This window comes from Eumetopias jubatus, unplaced genomic scaffold (genome assembly GCF_037043125.1).
Source record: "Eumetopias jubatus isolate StellerSeaLion01/CBP00866 unplaced genomic scaffold, mEumJub1_p1.0 scaffold_2, whole genome shotgun sequence".
NCBI lineage: Eukaryota > Metazoa > Chordata > Mammalia > Carnivora > Otariidae > Eumetopias > Eumetopias jubatus.
In genome coordinates this window covers 135,404,810-135,427,619 of record NW_028274808.1, presented here as the reverse complement: position 1 = coordinate 135,427,619, position 22,810 = coordinate 135,404,810, and the positions used below count along the sequence as shown (strand labels likewise).

General features: G+C 40.1%; 1 protein-coding gene across 3 annotated transcripts in view; it reads left to right on the top strand.

Annotated features, from left to right (window-relative positions):
- GPAT3 (glycerol-3-phosphate acyltransferase 3) overlaps positions 1–17,611 on the top strand; it is a 66,191-nt gene extending 48,580 nt beyond the window's left edge. For all 3 annotated transcript variants that reach the window (XM_088021124.1, XM_028124214.2, XM_028124213.2), the window contains 8 exons: positions 1,522–1,611; positions 3,322–3,415; positions 6,791–6,906; positions 8,273–8,328; positions 9,128–9,213; positions 11,005–11,133; positions 12,047–12,126; positions 16,340–17,611. In XM_088021124.1, the coding sequence (XP_087877250.1) occupies positions 1,522–1,611; positions 3,322–3,415; positions 6,791–6,906; positions 8,273–8,328; positions 9,128–9,213; positions 11,005–11,133; positions 12,047–12,126; positions 16,340–16,436 (748 nt within the window). In that variant the 3' untranslated portion in view covers positions 16,437–17,611. The remainder of the gene's footprint in view (positions 1–1,521; positions 1,612–3,321; positions 3,416–6,790; positions 6,907–8,272; positions 8,329–9,127; positions 9,214–11,004; positions 11,134–12,046; positions 12,127–16,339) is intronic.
- Positions 17,612–22,810: the final 5,199 nt, after the last annotated feature.

Here is a 22,810-nt window from a genome sequence, read left to right as displayed (position 1 = left end):
TTAAAGAGAGAACTTATATATATATATATACATATATATATATATGTATATGCCAAATATAAGGGTAACTAAAATGAAGGGATAGAATATGACTCTAAAAATGAAAAATAAAAATGTTTTTTTAAAAAAGGGATTGATAAGATTTTGGTTGAAAAGGGAAAAAGAAAAATTCAAAAAAAATTAACTTTTAAAGACTAAAGAATCATGGTAAAAAAAAAACATGAATTCTATGTGCAGTATTCCCCTAGGCGTTCTCATTGATCGGTAAACTTGGTCTTGGCTGGCTGTTCTTGCTGATCTTCTTGGGGAGGGACCTGTCGCTATGGTTCCCAAATGTCTTTGCCGGAAGCAGAATTGCCCCACCCTTGCCGGTCTGGGCTAAGGAATCTGCTCAGGTTTGCTCTTGGCAGCTTTTGTTCCCTGCAAGCTCTCGGTACAGCTTTGGAGGACGAGATTGAAAATGGCGGCCTCCCAATCTCCACCCCAGAGGAAATGAGAACTCAGGGCCCCACTCCTCAGTGCGCCCCCCAGAGAAAAGCAGTCAGTAACTCCCGTCTCCCCAGTCTCTGGCCGCACTCCGTGCTCACCTGGCCTGTGACCGAGCATTTCTATCTCTGGCGCACGACCCGGTGTGGAGTCTCTAAACCCAGCAGATCCCTGCGGTGCGCTCCCGCACCACTCCTCCCAGGGGAGGAAGAGGAGTCTCCCCAGATCTGCCGCTTGTTGGGTCCCTGCTGTAGGAGCACTGGCCTGACTGTGCTGTGGATCATGGTTTATGGCAACCCCGGGCTGAGAGTCCACTCCTCGGCTCCGTCTCTGCAGCCGGCTTCCCCGCTCCGATACCTGGGAGCTCTGCCACACTCAGGCACCCCTGGTCTTTCTGTGACCCCAAGGGTTCCACCCCCCCCCCCCCCACTTAGCCACTGGAGCGATGTCCCTCCGCGGAGCCGACTTCTAAAAGTTCCGATTTTGTGCTCCGCGGCTCTATCACTTGCCAGAAGCGGCAGATGGAGTCCCCTTCCCCTGCCATCTGTCCTCCCAAATATCACCTCGGATTCACTTCTCCGCATGTCCTACCTTCCAGAAAGTGGTCGCTTTTCTGTTCAGAGAGTTGTTGCTATTCTTTTCTTTGATCTCCTGTTGAGTTCATAGGTGTTCAGAATGGTTTGATCCTTATCTGGCTGAATTCCTGGGACCAGACGAAATCCAGGTCTCCTACTCCTCCGCCATCTTGCTCTGCCCCCAGCAAGAGAGTCTTACACATGTTCAGGCTCACCAGGCTGAGAGCAAAGATGCTTCAGCTTCTTGTGGTCAGGCATTTATCGTGATAATCTCGTTGGGTGGGAGCTATTTTTCCATTGGAGTTTTGTCCTAAGTGCCTCAATGAGACTTTAAGAAGTCAACTGTGCTTGTGTTTCAGAACAGTGTATGCTACTGGGAAGGAGCACACTGAAGCTTTTTTTGTATTGTTTCCTAGGAGTGCCCACGACTGTGCCATGAACTGTTTTCTCTTTCTTTCAGCCTCAAAAACTGGCTGAGTGAAGTGGTCCACCTGACGTGCTGCCGGATCTGTGTGCGAGCCCTCTCCGGTACCATTCATTATCATAACAAGTGAGTGTCTGCGGGCTTTCATCTGCCTTTCTATTCGTAAACCCAGCCTGCCACTGACAGCTGTGGGTGCAGGAAGCAGGTGAAGTCAGCGTACTTCCAGTATGCTCATCCCTGCTGCTTAGAGTGTCACAGACATGATGGTTTTGCACAAAAATCTTTTAAAAAGCCATCCATTTGCCGAAAGAACCACATAATAATGTAATGACACTTAATAATTGGGCATTTCTGGTGTGCAGACCAGGCCTGTGCTTCTCCTAGGTCATCCCCCGGGACAGGCACTGTTGTCCTGCAGGCGAAGAGGGGGAGCTCTGGGACTGGTTGTCTAGTTCATGGCAGAGTCAGGGTGTGAACTGGGTCTGTCGATGTAAAAAGTGATGCAGTTGACAGGCCTGTAGTGTGGGGGAAGGAGGGTGGGCCTTTAAGCCTTGAGACCTGCTTTCTAGTCTCAGTCCCGCCACTTCTGACGTTCCATAACTGAGCCTTAAGACATAACACCACACTTGGCTTCCCTCACCCCTAACCATAGAGGAGAATGGTAGCTAACTGAAGGTATTAGCTGACTGAAGTAATTTTGATTGCTTTTGAATTACTTTGCTCTTAACCCAATTTTATTTTTTTACATTTGATTTCATTGTTTCAAAAGTTCTAGAAAAGCCCCTCTTTTTTGTTGACTGGATCTTTCTATCTCATTTGTGGAAGGGAGACATTATCTCCTTTGGCTTTACCATGTGTAATTGACATAAAAGACCCCTTAAATTTCTAAAATTACATGTTTTTTTTTCTTTGAGCTGTGAGTTTTTGGGATGAGGAGTAGAAGAAAATGCTTTGGTAGAACTGTGGTCAGAAGAGATACTATCTACAGAAAAGGTGATTTAATTACATAGAGAGTTCACAACTTATTATATATAGAATTGCTTCTAATTTTAAGGAAAGCATGCTAAAGTTGTTATGCATTTGGTTCTCTTTCTTCTCTGTATTGAGCCTATGAAGACTACTTTGCTTAATTAGTTGAATACTGGTTGAACTTCATGACAAGGGTCGGCAAACTAACTTATGGGCCTAGAGGCCAAATGGGGCCTGCCATCTGTTTTTTGTAAATAAAGTTTTATTGGAACATAGCCATGCTCATTCATTTATATATTGTCTGTGACTACCTTTGTGCCAAAACAGCAGAGTCCAGTAGTTTTGACAGGGATTGGCTGGCTTGCAAAACCTAAAATATTTATTATCTGGTCCTCAATAGGAAGTTTGTCAACCTCTGCTTTAAGGGGATAGGAGGGAGGAAACTATAGTAAATTTACTCTGTGGGTCACTGTGAAACTACTAAAAATGATGCTTATGAAACCTGAAATAATAGGAAAATACTTAAGATAAGTGAAACTTGCATATCACAATATTAAGGTTATGGAATCTTTGTAACTCAGTCTAATATTTTTTAAATTATCCTTTTTCATTATAAAAGGAAAATGGATCATTACAAAAAACCAATGTAAACATATATAAAGGGCAAGTCATCAGCCCCTTCCTATACTCTTATCCCACTCCCATCATACTGCCTGGAGATAACCTTTTTAAGATGGGACCATATACTTTGAAACTATATTTTTTTAATGTACTTTTTAAAGCAATATAAGATGAATCTATACATGCTGTTCTGCAAAATAATGACAAATTTCCGGGTTTAGTATTTACCACTGTTTGTAATTGCAGGCAGTACAGACCCCAGAAGGGAGGAATTTGTGTTGCCAACCACACTTCCCCAATAGATGTTTTGATCTTGACCACGGATGGATGCTATGCTATGGTAAGAGCAGCTCAGTGATAGTTCAAGTCATTGCATCTTTTGTGGATTGTTCAAACTTTTAATTTATTTTGGCACACATTAGAAAGTTTTATATTAGGAAGTGACTAGGTTATACTACTGTAGCTGTATAACTTATATAATACATTAAATGAACACTACGTGGTGCAAGAAAAAGAAGGAAAGTAGCCATTATATCTAAGGTAGTAAAAAATTTAGGGCGCCTGGCTGGCTCAGTCAGTGGAGCATGTGACTCTTGATCTTGGGGTTGTGAGTTTGAACCCTACGTTGGGTGTAGGGATGACTTAAAAATTAAAAAAAACAAAAATCTTTAAAAAATAAAAATAAAGACAAATAAAAAATAAATAAATCAGTCTTTTAAAAAAAGGGAGTAAAAATTTTGACTTACTGAAATGTAGACCTACTTGAGCTTGATAGGACTTTGCAAGGTTGATTCTATCTTGCTTCTAAAATCCCTGCAATGTTTAATAAATAACACTTTGAGACGTTAAAGTCTTCCTCCTTAGAGCTGTGCAAATCCCTTACCAGCCAATTAGTTGTGTCTTCCTTCAGGGAATCATATACAGTTGAAAAAAAAATCAGACTTTTTAATGAAGATCAAGCAAGAAAGACAAATATATAGACCATGTTGCCTTTCTCAATCATCGAGGGGGTTTTGAAGGCCTTTGTAAAAACTCCTAATTTATTGCCAGATAGTTAATCCATCTAAAATATAAGTTCAGATATATATCTCTTGGGCAACCACATTTTAATCCATTATTTTGTCTAGGTTGTGGAGCCCATTCTGAATCCAAGGAAGCTTTAACTACTTCTAGGAAAAGACTTACGGGAATTGGTAGTTCTTAACCATTTTTAGGTTAGGAATCAGTTAATAGTTATGTACCCTTTCTTAAGAAAAACAGTGACATACTTGTGCATCATACAAGCATGATTTTGTTTAAAAGCCCACTCAAGGACCCTCCTGTTAACAATCCTTAGTAGGATTGTTACATACACCCAGCACCATTCTAGGTGTATGTAATAATTCCTTGCATTTATGTGGTCAAGCACTTCCACATACATTATATGTGACCTCCCCATAATCCAGTGAGATTCGGGCTGATACTTTGTTACAGATAAGAAAGCAGAGGTTTGGGCATTTTAACCAACTTGCCAAATTACGATTTTCTGTTTCTGGGACCATATTCATTCTGTGTCCTGGTCAACAAAAAGTTGAATACAACTCATTGGTGACTGAGTCCAAATATTTTCTAAGTCATAGACAAATTGTAATAATAAACATCCATATACCCTTTAATCACATCTACCTGTTGGCAGCATTTTGCTCCATTTGCTTTATCGTTTGCATTCTCATGTGCTGGCTTTCTCTCTGTCTCTCTACATAAAATGTGTATAAATTATGTATATTTTTAATGATATTGAGTATTTATTTCTAATATTAATATAATATTGGAAATTTGGGTCTGTACCAATTCATGCAATTCATAGGGTTCTTTCTTGCTTTTCCCAATCCGTATTTGTATCTCCCTTTATTTATAGTGAATACCCTGGCTCCCAACCATATCAACATATTTACCTATTTTTTCAATCCTATGATACATCTAAAATTGTTTCAGAATTGCTTCACCTGTTTTACTACAAAAACGAATGTTGTAAAAAAAAAAAAAGAAAGAAAAATCCAGAGTATTTTGCAGTTCTCTTTGAGGAGAGATGGAGGGTGTGTGGTCAAATACCATCTTTACATGTCTTAGATTTTTTTTCCCCCTTCCTTCAGTTTGCGTTGGTTTGCTAGTCCCATCCTTGTTGGTTTGTCAAAATTAAATAATAAAGGTCTACAGCGTCATTTCCGCCCATGTCCATTTTGCCCCATTCCCTCCTCCCCTTGTAGATCTCCAACTTCACTGCTTTGGATTTTTTCTCTTTTTGTAGAAATAAATAGATGTATATATTTCCCTTTCTATTTTACAAAAGGGCAGCATGCTATATTTGCCCTTTGGCAAATTTGCTTCTTTCACTTAGCAATATTGCCAGAGTGGTGAGCATAGCATGATGTATACAGGTCTCTGTTCAGTCGCCGTGTTGTACGCCTGAAACTAGGGTAACGTTGTATGTCAGCCATACTCAAATAAAAAAAAACATTAAAACCCCAACTGAAAAAAAACCCAACCCAGTAACTCCGGGAAATCACTCCTTATCAGTCGTAGAGATCAACCTTGCTCCTTTCCCAGCTGCATGGCACTCTGTTGTGTGTATGTAGCATCGTTTATTCATCTGATTTCTTACGTTTAGCATTTAGATGGTTTCTAATATCTTGAAATTACAAATAATGTTACATTTAAAACCTTGTGCATATGTATTTTCATTTCATTGGAGATATATCTTCAGGGTAAATTCCCAGAAGTGGAATTATTGAGCTGAAGGATAAATGTGTATGTAGTTATGTAGTTCCGATAGATACTGCCAAATTTCCTTCTATGGGTTTATAATCTCCCCCATCCCAAGCCATGTATAAGTGCCGATTTCTTTCCTTCTCTCTTTCTTTCCCTTCCTTCCTTCCTTCCTTCCTTCCTTCCTTCCTTCCTTCCTTCCTTTCTTTCAAGAGTGCCAGCAGGGCAGGGTGGGGGGTGGCCAGGCAGAGGGAGAGGGGAGAGAGAATCTTAAGCAGGCTCCACACCCAGCTTGATCTCAAGACCCTGAGATCATGACCTGAGCTGAAATCAAGAGTCGGACGCTTACACTTCTGAGCCACCCAGCTGCCCCTGAGTGCCATTTTCCATAGCCTTGGCTTAGAGTGCATTGTTAAGCTTTTAAGTCCTTTTCAGTCTAATGAGTGAGAAATGGTATTTCAGTGTAGTTTTAACTTGCATTTATCTTATCTTGACTAGGTCGAGAGACTTCTACTTTTTTTTTTAAAGATTTTATTTATTTATTTGAGAGTGAGAGAGAGAGAGCACATGAGAGGGGGGAGGGTCAGAGGGAGAAGCAGACTCCCTGCTGAGTAGGGAGCCCGATGCAGGACTCGATCCCAGGACTCCAGGATCATGACCTGAGCTGAAGGCAGTCGCTTAATCAACTGAGCCACCCAGGCGCCCGAGAGACTTCTAATTTTTTAAAGCTAGAGTATAACTAGTGTAGCAACATTTTAAGCTTAAAATTCAAAGGTGCTATTAAAGAATACCTTTTGCTTATATTTGGCCATTCATGTCCTTTGATTAGACTAAGAACTTCAGTCAGTAGAAGAAAGCCAATCTTTTCTCTTGGTGGGGAATAGGAACTTACTGGTACTTAAAAAAAAAAAGCTCTCTTTGCCTCGCTGTGCCTTTACATGTTTTTTTTTTTTTTCTCACGGTACTTTAGGTTGGCCAGGTCCATGGTGGATTGATGGGAATTATTCAGAGAGCTATGGTCAAGGCTTGTCCACATGTCTGGTTTGAACGCTCAGAAATGAAGGATCGACACTTGGTCACTAAGAGGTAAGCAGTGACATTACTCGGTATCCTTTGGGGTAGCATAAATTCTGATAAATCTTGACCTTCCTGCCAAAGAGGACAGGGCAGTACTAAGGATTAAACCTAAAATATACAGAGCTTTATTTGTGGTTAGCTTTTTCTGCTGAATCACCTGTCTTAGCTACGTTCTTAAAAATTTTAAGTCTGTAGTCATAGTGGGAAATATGAGATTAGAAGGCCCATACGTCTGTATTGCTCTGGCTTAGGTATAGTCCAGGCACTGAGTTTTCAGAACTAAGACTTACTACCTTGAAAGTTAAATAATTGGTAACTGTTTGCTGAGTAAAGAGATGGCTGATTGTTTGCTGGATGTCCGTTATCACTTAAGTCCATCTAGAGACAGACAGAGCTAATGCTCTTTATGAAACAAGGAACCTCTAGGGCTTGGGATAGAGATGAGCTACCAGAAGCCTTTGTTGGGAAACAGCTTTTTGCCTGAAGCCTTTAACCAAAGGCCCTTGGGTTATTGCTTCTAGAAACATGAAGGCGAGCTATGCTTTTTTTTTTTTCTTAAGATTTTATTTTTTTATCTGAGAGAGAGAGCACAGAGGGAGAGTGAGAGGGAGAAGCAGGCTTCCTGCCAAGCAAGGAGCCCGATGCAGGGCTTGATCCCAGGACCCTGGGATCATGACCTGAGCTGAAGGCAGACGCTTAACCCACTGAGCCACCCGGGCGCCCCTGAAAAAAAAAAAAAAGAATAAAATGAAAAGTACTTGTTGAAATCTGTTTAAGGTCAGTAAAACTGTTCTGCAGTTGGAGATGATTTAGCGTCGGGATACTGGCAGCCGTACCGTTTCTATCTGAGCCTTCCCAGCTTCTGGTGAGCAGTTGGAAATACAGGGCTGGCTGCAGGGAAGGCAGGACCTAAGCCGCGTTCTCAGCTTTATGATGTCTGTGTCACAGGAAAGCTGAGCCCTACTCATTTAAGGAGTTTCTTTATACTTAATGGCTACGAAGCAGACTGGTCCGGCCATCAGTATTCTCATTTTTCAGATGACAAAATTTAAGTACCTGGAAAAGGGCACAAACCTCCTGATGTGGGGGCATCAGAGCACATGTCACATGACTACCTCGCATTCTTTTTTAAGAGTAGGTGGAAAGCACTGAAGATCGCTCACTGTGAAAGGAGAGAAATTGAAATAGTACAGATGACCTTATGTTTTTTAGAAAGGGGCCAACTTGAGTTGATTTCCTTTACTTATGTCTTATTTTTTCCCTCCTTCTTGCTATACAATTATATTTGTGCTAGTGGAGTGTAAAGAAGACCAAAGAGGACTCACACCTCTACCTTTATAAAGGTAGCATTTTGATCCTTTATTTTTCTTCACAGACTAAAAGAACACATTGCTGATAAGAAAAAACTACCCATATTAATCTTTCCTGAAGGTAAGAAAGGGTGACTGCATACCGAGCCTTAGTTGATAACAACAAGCGTGAAAAGTGTATGAGGACTTGGATTATTCTAGAATTGGCATTCTTAGTCCAGATCTCTGCTGTCCCATAGGAATGAGCTGCCCTTTTCTGAGCTAGCAATCCCTTGCTTTCTTCTGACATTTGATGGAAGTCATGGTGTTTTGTTTTTGTTTTTGTTTTTTGTTTTTGGAAGTCATCGTGCCGTTTTGATCTTAAAAGTCATTTCTGGGTAATGAACTTGGATAGGTATTGTTCATAATTTTTCAAAGGTCCTTATTTTATTTTATTTTTTAATCTTTTAAAGATTTTATTTATTTATTTGAGAGAGAGAGAGACAGAGATAGTGAGAGAGCACAAACAGGGAGAAGAGGGAGAAGCAGACTCCCCACTGAGCAGGAAGCCTGATGCGGGATTTGATCCCAGGACCCTGGGATCATGACCTGGGCCGAAGGCAGATGATTAACTGACTGAGACACCCAGGGGCCTCTCAAAGGTCTTTATTTTAAAGTATTGAAAATTGTCACCTGTTATGCCAAAGTTATATCTCTAGAGCATTCAATAACAAAGTAAAAGTTTATTAAACTTGCTTAGAGCTGTTGAATTACTTACTTAAGCGGGGATTGATCTATTTCATGAAATGATAGTAAACTATAATTTTGCTATGATTTGAATATTTTAGATTATTTTATATCAAAATAATTCCTTTTTAAAATTTATTTTAAAAAAGACCACCTTTAAAAATATTCACCACCTCCTTTCCACCCCTCTGCAGGGACTTGCATCAACAACACTTCAGTCATGATGTTTAAAAAGGGAAGCTTTGAAATTGGAGGAACCATACATCCAGTTGCAATTAAGGTAAAATAAGATGCCGCTCCCTGGCCCCCCGAAAAGGGCAGTGACTTGGTAACTTTATTTTGATATAACTTCAACCTTAAAATCTGTAAGAATAACAAGCACTTGTATACCTTTACTGCCCCAGCTTTATTGAAATATAATTGACATATAACATCATGTAAATTCAAAGTATACCATATGTTGACTTGATATACTTACATACTGCAAAACGATTGCCACCATAGTTTTAGCAAACACCTCCATCAAATCACATAATTACTATTTCTTTTTTACGGTGAGAACGTTTAAGATCTATTCTCTTAGCAACTTTCGAGTATATAATACAGTATTACGAACTATAGTCACCATGCTGTGCATCAGGTCCCCAGAACTTACTTATCTTAGAACTGAAAGTTCGTAGTCTTTGACCAACATCTCCCCGATTCCTCCACTTTGTCCTCTCTCCTCAGCCCCTGGTAACCACCCTCCTAGTCTCTGTTTCTGTCAGTTCAGCTTTTTAGATTCCACATATAAATGATACTATAGAGTACTTCTCTTTGTCTGACTTACGTAACTTAGCATAATGCTTTCAGGGTCCATCTGTATTGTCACAAATGTCAGGATTTCCTTCCTTCTCACAGCTAAATAATATTCCACTATATATATATATATATATACACACCACATCTCCTTTATCTATTCATCTGTTGACAGGCACTTAGGTTGTTTCCAGATCTTGGTTCTTGTGAATAATATGCTGCAATGAACATGGGGATGCAGATATCTCTTCAAGATCTTGTTTTCATTTCCATTGGTTATATACCCCAAAGCAGGATTGCTGGTTCATATGGTAGTCCCATTTTTGATTTTTTGAGGACTCTCTCATATTGTTTTCTATAGTGGCTGTGTTGATTTACACCCTTACCAGGGTTTCCTTTTCTCTACATCTGTTTTTTTTTTTTTTTTAATTTTTAAGGACAGAGAGAGAGAGCACAAACAGGGAAAGCAGGAGAGGGAGAAGCAGGCTCCCTGCTGAGCAGGGAGCCCCAAGTGGGGCTCGATCCCAGGACCCTGGGATTATAACTTGAGCTGAAGGCAGTTGCTTAACTGACTGAGCCACCCAGGTGCCCCTGTTTTTTCTTTTTTCAAATCTGTTTTATATACTGGAATTCTGCATTAGATGTAATTTGAAGAAAATGATTTGTAATTTGCTGCTAAGCCAAAATGTTTAGAAACCACAACTTCAGTTAAACTTTCTCATTTTGTAAACTGAGTCTCAGAGATGTTATGTAATTTGCCTCACAGTTGTACAGTTAGCTGGTAGAAAAATTGTGATGTCATTATATTAGAGATATTTAGCCAACCATCGTATTCTGAAGACCTCTTGTGTGTAAGGTCTTCCTCAAGGCATTTGTGTACTCATTACTCAGATTCACCAACTGTTTACATTTTGCCCTGTTTGCTTGATAGGTACCAGGGGATTGAGTGCCAGGTATTGTGTTAAGTACCGAAGACAAAACAGTAATAAGCAAAACAGTTACCATGCCTACTTTCACCCACCTTCAGTTAAGTGGGGAGACATCTTTCAGACTCAGGTGGATAACCCTCATTTTACAACACTCTGGGGCTCAGGTCAGAGGAGTTAGCTGGCCTGGTTTACTTCTTTGATCATTTCTATCAAGCCAAGTAGCTTCTCTTTCTCTTGGGGTCTGATAGAGATGTTTGACTTGTCACCTTGGAAACCCTGACATGGATAAGAAAGGTCACCACTTCGTTCATAACTGGAATGTGTTTTCTTTTCATTTTTCTTAGTACAACCCTCAGTTTGGGGATGCATTTTGGAATAGTAGTAAATACAACATGGTGAGCTACCTGCTTCGCATGATGACCAGCTGGGCCATCGTCTGTGACGTGTGGTACATGCCCCCGATGACCAGAGAGGTATCTATCCATAGATAACAACTGGTCTTTGGTGCTTTATTCGGTCAGATCAAGGCGAGAAAACTTTTACCTGAAATCCTGGGTGCCTCCTTTCTTCACATTAGCTAGAGCTGAACTTCCTTTGTTCCTTCTCAGCAAATGGGTGATTTAAAAAAAAAAACGTGGGGCGCCTTGGTGGCTCAGATGGTTAAGTGTCTGCCTTCGGCTCAGGTCATAATCTCCAGGTTCTGGGATCGAGCCCCGCATCGGGCTCCCTGCTCAGCAGGGAGTCTGCTTCTCCCACTGCTCCTGCTCTCTCTCTCGCTCTGTATCTCTCTGTCTGAAATTAATTTACATAAATAAATAAATAAATAAATAAATAAATGTATTTAGCTTTCTTCAAATCAGGCTATTTTATATTCAGAGACTCTTTTCCATAATAGTTTTTATAGTTGCTATTGGCCTAGTGAACCTACAGATATTATGGAATGTTATATATTGGATAAGACTAATAAAGAGCATAATAAATGTATATACATGATACAAAATTAAACAATACAGGACTTAATTTTCTTGATAGAACAAATGATATTTGCTATGATTGAGAATAGAACTGAGCTAAAATGTGACTCTTACTTTTTTTTTTAAAGAGACAGAGAGAAAGAGCTCGAGGACATGCGCATGTTGGGGAGCGGGGCAGAGGGAGAGAGAATCTTAAGCAGGCGTCATGCCCAGTGTGGAGCCTGATGTGTGGCTGGATTCCACAACCCTGAGATCATGACCCCAGCCGAAATCAAGAGTCGGATGCTTAACCAACTGAGCCACCCAGGCGCCCCTGAATCTTACATTTTCAAACAAATCTAGAGACTATGATATATTTAAGAATTATTTGAAAACTCTATTCCCAGGATGTGCATAATTTTCTTTTCCCCAGGAAGGAGAAGACGCCGTCCAGTTTGCTAACAGGGTTAAGTCTGCCATTGCTGTGCAAGGAGGATTGACTGAGCTTCCCTGGTAAGACCTTTTTCAGAAGTACTATCATTTTTTTTTTAATTAAAAAATCACTTTTAATAATGTCATTGGTTGTGCTGGTTAGCTAGAGGTTTAGCTGAAAGGGACAGTGGTTTACACTGAGAGGACAATGGCTTAAAGAAGGTAGAAGTTTACCCCTCTTGCTTAAACATGGCCAGTGCAGGCTGGTGTAACAGGTCATTCTATGATATCCCATCCTCAGTGTGCTTCCATGAAAGGGTCCAGGATGCCTACTTCAGTGCTACTCCACAGCATCGAGAGTGGCTGGCAGGAAAGACTGAAAACAGGGATGTGCCCGTCTCTTTACGAGCATGGGATGGACACTTCCACCTCTGCCCATTGGCTAGACCTCAAGTTATGTGATAAGAGCTGCAAAGAAGGCTGGCGAATGCCGTCTTTGTTCTGGAAGGCCATATATCTAGCTAAAACTGAAGGTTCTTTTACTGAAGAAGAAAGTGAGAATGGATTTGGGAGTGGGGAATGGACCCTGGGAGCAAGGGTCGTGTTTATGCTTAATGTTAGCTGTAACTCTATTGAAGAAAACTTAAAAACTTGAAAGGAAATAAGTGAAATATTTTCGTTATGGAAACTCTGGATTTAATTTTTTGTTTGAGGAAGGTTGCACATAGGTGAGTATATTAGTCTGCTCGGCCTGCCATAACAAATTACCACAGACTGGGCGGCTGAAACAACAGAAATGTATTTTCTCACAGTTCTGAAGACTGGAGGTCTGAGATCAGGGTGCCAGCAAGGTCGGTTTCTGGTCAGAGCTCTCTCTCCCTTTCGGCTGGCAAATGGCCACCTATTTGCCTTTGCGTGAATATAGGGAGAGAGGAAGAGAGAAGAGAGCATCCTCACAGGTGTCTCTTCTTATAGGGGCACTAATCCTACCTTGAGGATTAGTGCCTCATCTAAACCTAATTATTTCCCAAAGGTCCCATTTCCAAATACCACTATATTGGGGGGTTAGGCCTTCAATATATGAATTTGGGGGGTGGTGCATAAACATTTAGTCTGTATCAGTGAGAGTTAACTATATCTACGTTATAATGGGAGAGTAATCATACTTCAAATCTTGTAAGTTTAATAAAGTCCCCCTGTTTATCTTTTTTTGGTGTTTTGTAAACACTTTGCATGAAAAGTTCACTAGAGGCAATTATAGTAATGCTCTAGGAGCAAGATTTGGCTGAGTCAGGCTGTCAGCCTGTTCAACCAAGAACTTGTGAACCTCCAGTGGGACTCCGGACTGCTCAGGAATTAAGCCTCTGGAATAAGAGCTAACTGGATTCTTACACTCCTCTATGCAGGGGTGGGGAATGTCTCTAGAATATTTTATCCATTCATATATCTTGAGTACAACCAGTTTCACCCAAGAAACTTGTTTCTGGCATCCGTTATGCTAATTAGGAAGCCACTAATTTCTATAGTGAAAACCCATTTCTAAAATTCCTTATGTGAATTAACAAGGTTTGGGAAGTTGTTGAAAGACAAAGACAACTGAAGCTTTAGAGTGGCACCTTTGGAGGGTGCTCTTCTAATTCAATGCCTGGCTGACCATCCCCAGAGTATGAGTCCTTGATTTAGGGCTACTTGACTGGCCCTAACATCAGGATTAGGAGCAAAATAGGTTAAAACTAACATTTGTATCACACTACCCAAGCTGGAATATGTGAAACTAAGTTACAGACATCATAGCATCATCAAATGACAGGCTTACACAGGTCCTAGTTTATAAATGCCCTAGTGATCCAAGTTCACTCTGGATCTGGCCTCCCTTTTTTGCTTGTTTTCATTTCTTTACCCTGCTTTCTCTCACCTGACTTCTCAGCCCTGCTCCTGCCCCAAAGCCATATGAAAATCTTGGAATTTTGGATCAATAGTTTCATAAACCAAAGAAAGGAAGAAATCCTTGAAAGATAACAGCCTACCCAAGTCAGCCACACTCAATCAGATTGACTTAAGCAAAATCTATCAGAAATGATCTTTAGGGGGCACCTGGGTGGCTCAGTGGGTTAAACATCTGCCTTGAGCTCAGGTCATGATCTCAGGGTCCTGGGATGGAGCCCCGCATCAGGCTCCCTGCTCAGCAGGGAGTCTGCTTCTCCCTTTCCCTCTGCCCACCGCCCCTCACCCCCACTTGTGCTCGCTCTCTCTCAAATAAATAAATAAAATCTTTAAAAAAGAAAATCTTAAAAAAAAAAAAACGATCCTCAGAATTTTTCAATTCCCTTATATTGGGCCATATGCAATTTTGTTATAAAAGATTACTTTTAATTACCTAGCCTCTTCTTTAGGAAAAAAAAAAAGACTCACTGCCTTTCCAGGTGTATCTGTCATTCACACATTGGGTATCAACGAACCTGTCTACATTGTTTTTTTCCTAGATTAAATGGGAACTTGATTGTATCATCTCAAACAGGCTTTTATATATGGCTGCTGACCTCCTTAGGAACTCAGATCTGCTGCCATTGCAAAGGGGAATTGGGTAAAACTTTAAAGTCTCTAGGGGGGGGGCACGTCACAGTTGGAGTACTCAGAACAGTGTTAGTTTTCTGAGTGCTTAGGAGAGTTGCATCAAAATAATGTCAGGATGCTCGGGGGCAAACATTGCTAACTTTTTTGTCAGTTTTGGCCTGGACCTTAGGAAAGAAAGAATGGCCTTTCTTCTACCTATCCCTCCTCCACTTGGTTCTTACTATTCAGAATTCATATAAATGCTGTGAATAGTTAGAGGCAGCTCCTTTGGATAAAAGAGGCTTTTGGGGACAATTCTGGGGAACTAACAACAATTTATAACCTTGTTTTATGGAAATTTCCTACAGCTGAGCCCCTGGAAGATGTGTGGATTATAGTCTATTTTAAGTTGAGGACTTACTGGTGGGCTGTGTCTTGGATTTGACTCTAGAGGCCAGAACATTGCAGTGGTTCAGGCAGGCGTTTGTTTGTAGGTCAAGTTCTGTCTTCATGTCATTGAGTTCATGGGCTAACCTATGATCCATTCATCATCATCAGAAGACACTTGGTAAACATTTGTGCTTAACTGGGTTAAAATTAAACAGTATGAAGTAAGCAAGTTCACCATCCATGCTCTCCTAGGAGTTCAAAATCAAAAATGTTAGATTAGGAGAGAAATTGTGGCCCCTTACAGTCCAGTCTCCTCCCAGAGCTTCAAATTTGTTGTTTCTTTATGTTTCTTTGTGTGTCCAAAGAAGGAAAGGCATGCAGAGTCCTTATAACCCAGGCAGCTCTGTGTTTTCACCATCCTGGACAGAGTTCAAAGATTCACAGGCTCTGAATTAAGGAATGCTGCTTACATAGGCACTAACCACTGCTTAATTAAATGCAATTTATGATTTTGTTGTTTTTATTCTGAGTCTGTTTTGGAATATGGAAGATTACAAATACTTGAAATATATAGTGCTTTGAATGAAAATATAACTTGGTAGACATAGGATTAGATTTGAATAATGATTAGCCCATTTATCTTTAAGTAATTTACTCATACATATACAGTACCCTCACCATTACTTGTGTGTATATTTTAAATGTCCCGGATGATTTTCTAGTAAGACATAGGTTGGTTAGATGAAAGGAAACGATACTTTGCTTTTCTTGGGGAAAAGGATAGGCAAACAATCCTAGTTTTAATATAAATTCCAAATATTTGAATATAGCAACCTAACTTCTAAAAAGAAACTGAGTGGAGATATTATTCTATATTTTATTTCTTTAACTTATTATTATTATTATTATTATTACTGAGAGAGAGAGAGAGAACATGAGTGCAAGCCAGGGGGCGGGGGTAGGGGCAAAGGGAGAGAGAGAATCTCAAGCAGACTCCACGCCCAGCACAGAGCCTGACTCGGGGCTTGATCTCACGACTCAGATCATGACCTGAGCTGAAATCAAGAGTCGGTTGCTTAACCAACTGAGCCACCCAGGTGCCCCTGATTTTTTTTATTTTATATTTTAATCAAGCCTCAGAGAGACTGTTCCTTCCCCAAAGTAATACACATGTGGTGACCGGTAGAACAGACGCTGAAATCTTGGTCTTTGTGCTTTCCAATCCCATGTTCTTTGCCCCATTGCTGACCAGCCAGCCACTGAAGTGTCGCGGCACAACCGTGTGTTAGCAGCTAATGCTTTAAAAGCATCATTGGGAGTATCTTTTATTTATTTGCCTTTTTATTCCCAGGGATGGAGGGCTGAAGAGAGCAAAGGTGAAGGACACCTTCAAGGAAGAGCAGCAGAAGAATTACAGCAAGATGATTGTGGGCAATGGATCTCTTTGAATTGGACTGAATCCTACCCTGGTGATAAAATTTGGCTTCTCAGAACCAGCCCCTAGAAACAGAATGCGTTGGGGTTTTTTGGTGAGGGAGTAAAGTATTGTTTTGTTTTACTGGTTTTGTTTTTTGTTGTTGTTAATCTTTTCTACAGGATGGATGTCTCTACCTCTTTGTGCCAGAGGCAGAACCCACTGGGGGCCCTTTTCAGCTTTTGTTATTGTTATAGCTTAACTTCATGAACTGTAAGGTAGGTTTACTGAGTTTAAGCAGATCCTGCCTTTTGTAAAATGATGATGTCATCGTTGATTGAACGAAATACTTGTGCAGGAAAAAGTGCTTCTAAAACACTTTTGGAATTCACTGTGTTTCGAACTCGTTGATATGGTAATTCTCAAAAAAAAAATCCCCCAAGCTCTTTTCATGATTAATTTTCTCACTCCTTCTCCCCTCACCTCCCTCTTCAATCACTTAAACAGCGAGATTACACATCAGTTCAAGGTTACCTCCATGGTTACCTTCTACTGCAAGATCAAAAAAGAAAAATGGAGGACGTTTTTTAGGAGAAAGGACGAATTTGTGGCCACTTCATCTGAAAGTTGAAAGCAAATGTAAATATTTTTGTTTTTACTGGTGTGTTAGAAGAGAACTACTATTTGGTAAGCTGTACCAAAGAGGTTACTGTGTGTGTGCATTTATAGGTAGGCGAATTTTGAATAAACACTTTTTAGCTGGCAGCTGGTGATAAAGTTTTAAGTCCTCCTTGTTTGTACGCTAAAGATCTTTATCTAGTGCCTCTCCCATCTACTGATTTGGTTTTGTGCCGAAACGTATTTTCAAACAGGAGGAGCCTTTAACAACGACAAATCACATTGTCTTCAGCAGGAGTATGAATGAGCCAGGTGTGTGTGCTGCCCCTCACCCTCCACCCCTTTGAGGTTTATTTCAGAATGTTCCCAGTTTCTTAAACAGAAAAATAAGTGGTAAAATTACTTTTTGGAAACTGAGCCTTAAATTTTTTAAAGGGGAAAATAAGTGTTTCCCAACTCACACAGCATAAGCAATGTTTGATAGCAATATAATGCCATGTTAAACTCTGAGAGTGTTACATCTCTTCTGGTAACCATGTACAAAATGTGAAACTGTCTTACAGTGACTATAAATAAATTCTATATTTCTAAGTGTGTGTTGCATTGTTTTCCCTCTCCTCTACCCTCTTCTGGTTTGGGGTAAGTTAAATTGTTTCTTACCATAAACAAGGATTGTTTGTTTTTCATATCAATGACATAGCTAGATTTTATTGGACTGGAACGTCTGGGAAATGAGAACATGAACAGCTAGTTTGGGTTTGTTTTTTCTTTTTTTTTAAACCTAGTTATCTAGGGCGCCTGGGTGGCTCAGTCGTTAAGCGTCTGCCTTCGGCTCAGGTCATGGTCCCAGGGTCCTGGGATCGAGTCCCACATCGGGCTCCCTGCTCCGCGGGAAGCCTGCTTCTCCCTCTCCCACTCCCCCTGCTTGTGTTCCTGCTCTCACTGTCTCTCTCTGTCAAATAAATAAATAAAATCTTTAAAAAAAAAAATAAAATAAACCTAGTTATCTGGACTTTGACCCTGTGAACTCTGCCTTGAGCAAGTCATAGACATCACTTAATTTGTAGGTGAACTCAGGCAACTCTCTTTTAATTGACTTTAGGTATGTCCAGCATAGCCCTATCAATTATATTCTGATGGAACCAGATGGGTTTGTTCCCACAGGAACATTTGTAAACAGGTTACCCTAATGGTCAGCTATTCTTCTGTTCTTACGCTCCCCCCATTCTTTTTCCCTTTGTTCTTACCCTTTGATCTTTTTTTTTTTTAAAGATTTTTGTTTTTAAGTAATTTCTACACCCAATGGGGGCTGAACCCACCACTGTGAGATCAAGAGTTGCATGCTCTACTGATTGAGGCCACCAGGGGCCCTGATTCTTCCCTTTGATCTTGACTGAAAATCAGCAAATTCAAATATGTATGTTGGGGTAACTCTTTGTCTTGTTTTTTTTTTTCTCAGAGAGTTCCTTTTTCCCTTTAACTTTTCATATTCAATATAACTTGAGTTAATAAAGCCACTTTATTAATTAGCCCCGTTCTTGGAAAAGCTGATAGGACAACTAATGGCTGTTTGTTTGGACACCAATAAGAATTATCTTTCCAACAGCACTGTTAAGCAATTATGCTATCACAAAGTCATTAGAAAATCTAATGCTATCTCAATAAGAACTTTTGTAGGTCTTTGACTTATACAACTAGTTTTCAAGCTGTTTGGGGAATTGCCTTGCCTCCGCAAACATGTTCTTAGAAAGCAAATATTGCTCAGATTTAGCATATGCTCCCTAGAAATCCCGTTTTTGCATTTGTCTTCCCTAATATTATTTTATACCTGCTTTAGAAATACTCTACCCAGAGTTTAGTCTTCTAAACTTCTGAGTCGTCCGTAGTTATAACGGGATATCAAGGGTAGGCAAAATTTGGTAGAAAAATCACATGAGAATAAGACCTTTCATCTAACCTTGCATATTCATTCATTGAGCCTCAAGTTTGCCTTTTTAAATTCCAACTCTGTCCTGGTCATATTTACAGACACAGGGTTCTAGGAATGCCAAGATTTTCTGAAATATCCTGGATTGGATGAGCAACCATGGTAGGAAACAGTAAATATACTCAAAGCATGGGAAATAGTCCCGGATCATAGTCTGACGCAAAGAACAGTCGTGAGGGAAGTTTTCCTGGATAAGCAGACTTTCCAAGGCACATTCAGCTTTGTGTTGGTAGGTTTGCCATCATCCCTTCCATGCATATGTTGCACTTGGGGCATTCTATTGATAACTCAAGGGTTCTTCATTTCTCGTGACTATAGGTAATGTTCTGTGGTCATGAAGACTGCCTTTTGGCCAGAGTTGCGCTCAGACTTTGTCTCTGAGATGTGGCTTTCTGCCAGGCCTGAGGAGGATGTGATAGGAGGTGGGGCGAAGCTGGCATTTGGGATTGGTACTGAAAACTAGGGGCCCTGGTAAAGATCTTGACAGAAGCTGTGGGCTTGCTTTTGTTTATTTAACACTGGTTTCTAGTGGATCGATGCTCGTAGTATTTGATGTCATTTTTTGGAATAATGGTTAAGATGTTAAGATTGAGAGTCACAAAGACGTTTTCTAATTGTGGCTCTGGCACTCACAGGCTTTGCAGCCTTTGACAATTCTCTGACTCTCAGTTATCTTCTCTTTATTTATTGTGAGATTATAGAATACACACAAGTGTATATAAAAGTGTGCAGGTACACTTTAAGGACAATGATCAATTGCAAACTTATTTCCCAGTATTACCCTGGATACATGTTACCCGGGCCAATAAGAATATGAATGACTCCATATCCTAGAAGGCATGAAAAGTCACAACTTGTCATTCCTTTTACTATTGATGGACAGTAGTGTTATTTTTAGCTTTGTTGTAAATGTCTCCTGGTGTACACGCACAAGAGTTTTTCTCTAGTTGGTATGTTTAGTAGGAATTAGGATTTCTCCATAGTAGAATATCAGAATGTTTAACTTTAGTGTAGAAACTTACAAACTGTTTCCAAAAAGGTTGTACCATTGTACATGACCTATCAACAGTGTAGGAGAGCAACATTTATATTTAGTGTAATAACATATTTGGATTTATTTTTTATTATTTTATTTTGTACTTTCTTCCATTTTTTCTCCTTTCTTGTCTTCTTTTGAACTTACTACTTTCCCTTTCCCATTTTCTCTACTTAAATTGGAGATCAATGGTCTTGTTTCTATTTGTTCTGTGGTTACCTTATAAATTTCATCTTGCATGCTTATCAAAGTCTAAAATGGATCACTATCCTTACACTGCTGAACAACTCAAGGACCCTAGAACTTGCATTCCAATGCTTCACCCCCACCCCTCCACCAATTTATATGATATTATGAATTTTAGTTACTTACATAATCCCACAAATTGTCATCATCAGCAGCATGGTTATTCCTTTATATAGTCAATGTTTACCCACACTTTTGCCACTTTTTTTGTTATTCCTCACCTCTTAATTTTACCATCTGGGATCACAGTTTGATAATGACTAACCCCTGTTTTTATTTTCTGAAAGTATATTTTATACTCATTCTTGAAAGTTATTGCTGGATGTAGAAGTTTATGTTCGGATTGAGTTATTTTTCTCTGAGCACATTAAAGATCATTCTGTGTTTGGTATTGAGAAGTCAGCTACCAGCCTGATTATGGTTTTTTTGAAGGTTGTATTTGAAGGTTGTATCTAGTGTATTTAAAATCATTTCTTAGTTTTTGTTATTGCACAAGTTCACTCTGTTGTATCTAGGTGTGGATTTCTTGTTAATTATCTTGCTTGTGACAGTTTGGGTTCTTATCTGTGGATTGATATTTTTTATCAGTCCTCAGAAGTTCTCGGATGCCCCTTTAGATGCGGTCTCTGTCTCAGCCCCCACTCCTGTCCTGCTAGAAGTCTGATTAAACAGATGTCAAACCTTCTTGTTCTGCCCTACATGTCTCTTAATCCCTTTTTTATATTTCCCACTTCTTTGCTCTCTAGACTTTTTTTCTGTAGTTGTACTATTTCACCACTGCCCTCTTCAGTTCTATCTGATCTGCTGTTCTTTCATTGATTTTTTAATTTTAGTTTTTAAATTTCTCATTTCTCTGAGTTATAGTTGGTTCTTTTTCCAATGTACTTACTCTTGAATAAGTTTTGAAGTATCTTATGCTTACTGGTTTTATATTTTTTCCAATAATTCCAAAATCTTACATCTTTTGAGGGTATGAGCCATCCCCCCCCCACTGCTTCTCATTAATGGAGTCTTATTTCGTTCTGTGTTTAGAGATATCTCATGATGATCCGTCATTTTCTATGGATTTTTATCATCCATTAGGCCTTTAGAGCAGGAATCAGCCAACTATAGCCCATAGGCTAAGTCCCACCCTCTGCCTGTTTTTGTAAATAAAATTTTATTGTAAGCCAGCCACACCTATTTATTTATACATTGTCCGTGTTTGCTTCCGCATTATAGCAGCAGAGTCCATTAGTGGCAACAGTGGCTGATTGGCCCACAAAGCTTGAAATATTTGCTCTCTGGTCCTTCACCCAGAATAGTTTGCCTACCCCGGCTCTAGGGCATTAGCAATCTGGGACCACTTTAAACTAAATTACTGGCTGGAAGTTTATTGAACCATCATGTAAACAGTGAGAATTTAGCCTATAAACCCAAATGAGAAACATCTTGTGGTTTTGAATCCTCTGCATAATGTTCTTGAGACTCATCCATATTGTGTTTATAAGCAGTTCATCCCTTTTAATTGGCAAGTCATTTTAAATCCTTCGGGGAGAATTATTTTTCCCTTTCATTTAGCACTAAGGGTTGACAACGAGCCTCGCTGGCGGGCATCTGGGAGTGGGGGATGGGAGATTTCTCCTTTCTTCTTCCTTAAAAGCTGTACCCCTTTGAGATCCGACCTTCAAGGGAAGGGTCAGTAGTTGGAGACTAGAGATCTCACCTTGCGCAGGCATTCAATTTTCTCTATTGTCCCTTAGGCCCCTGATGCTCTGGAAACTGCTGCTCCAGTTTGGTTTAGCCAGTGCCCTCCGCGAGAAAGCCAACAGGTAGCCTCTGTGCTCTGTGGCTGTCTCTGGGTTAGCCTGTCTTCCCTCGGTGTTTGGCCCGAGTAGTCACAACCTTGCTAGTCTACGAAAGCGTTCAAAATCATTTTCCCTTATCATATAAAAAGAGGGTGGGTTATATGTTGGTAGACATAAAAACTTGAGAAAGCAACAACTCTAAATAAAAAAAAAGTTTCTCTGAGCCATTATTTTAATATAAAGAGCAAAATTTCTCAGAATCATAACTGTTTGTTTATAAATTAAATACTCTGATGAAGGCACACAGGAAGATACAGACCAACATGGGAAAAGCAGTTAGATTTTTAGTATCTGGAGAGAATAAGTAACCTAATAGCTTGAAAGCAGCTGAAAGTAGCTGCAGGCTCAGTGGCATCTCTGCACTGTGGTAAGTTGCAAGTTCTCATGATGCCCATGTTACACCCTGGGCTGAGGTCCTGTCAAAGCCTTTTATGGCACTTCATAGGGTTCAAAAATTCCCCCCTTGCCCTTGTAGGAAGCATAGAGCAATTCTGGCTACTTTGCTGGCCTCTTGGCTCTATATCTGGGAAAGGCCTGGGATAGCTTTGCAAATAGAGCACGTGTTCTATCTTGGTGAACTAAAATATTTTAGATCCCTTTGAACCCCATGTTATAATTAGGGAGTGGGAGGTCTGGAAGAGCCGGACCAAAGAGTCAGTTTCCTCTCAAGGTGA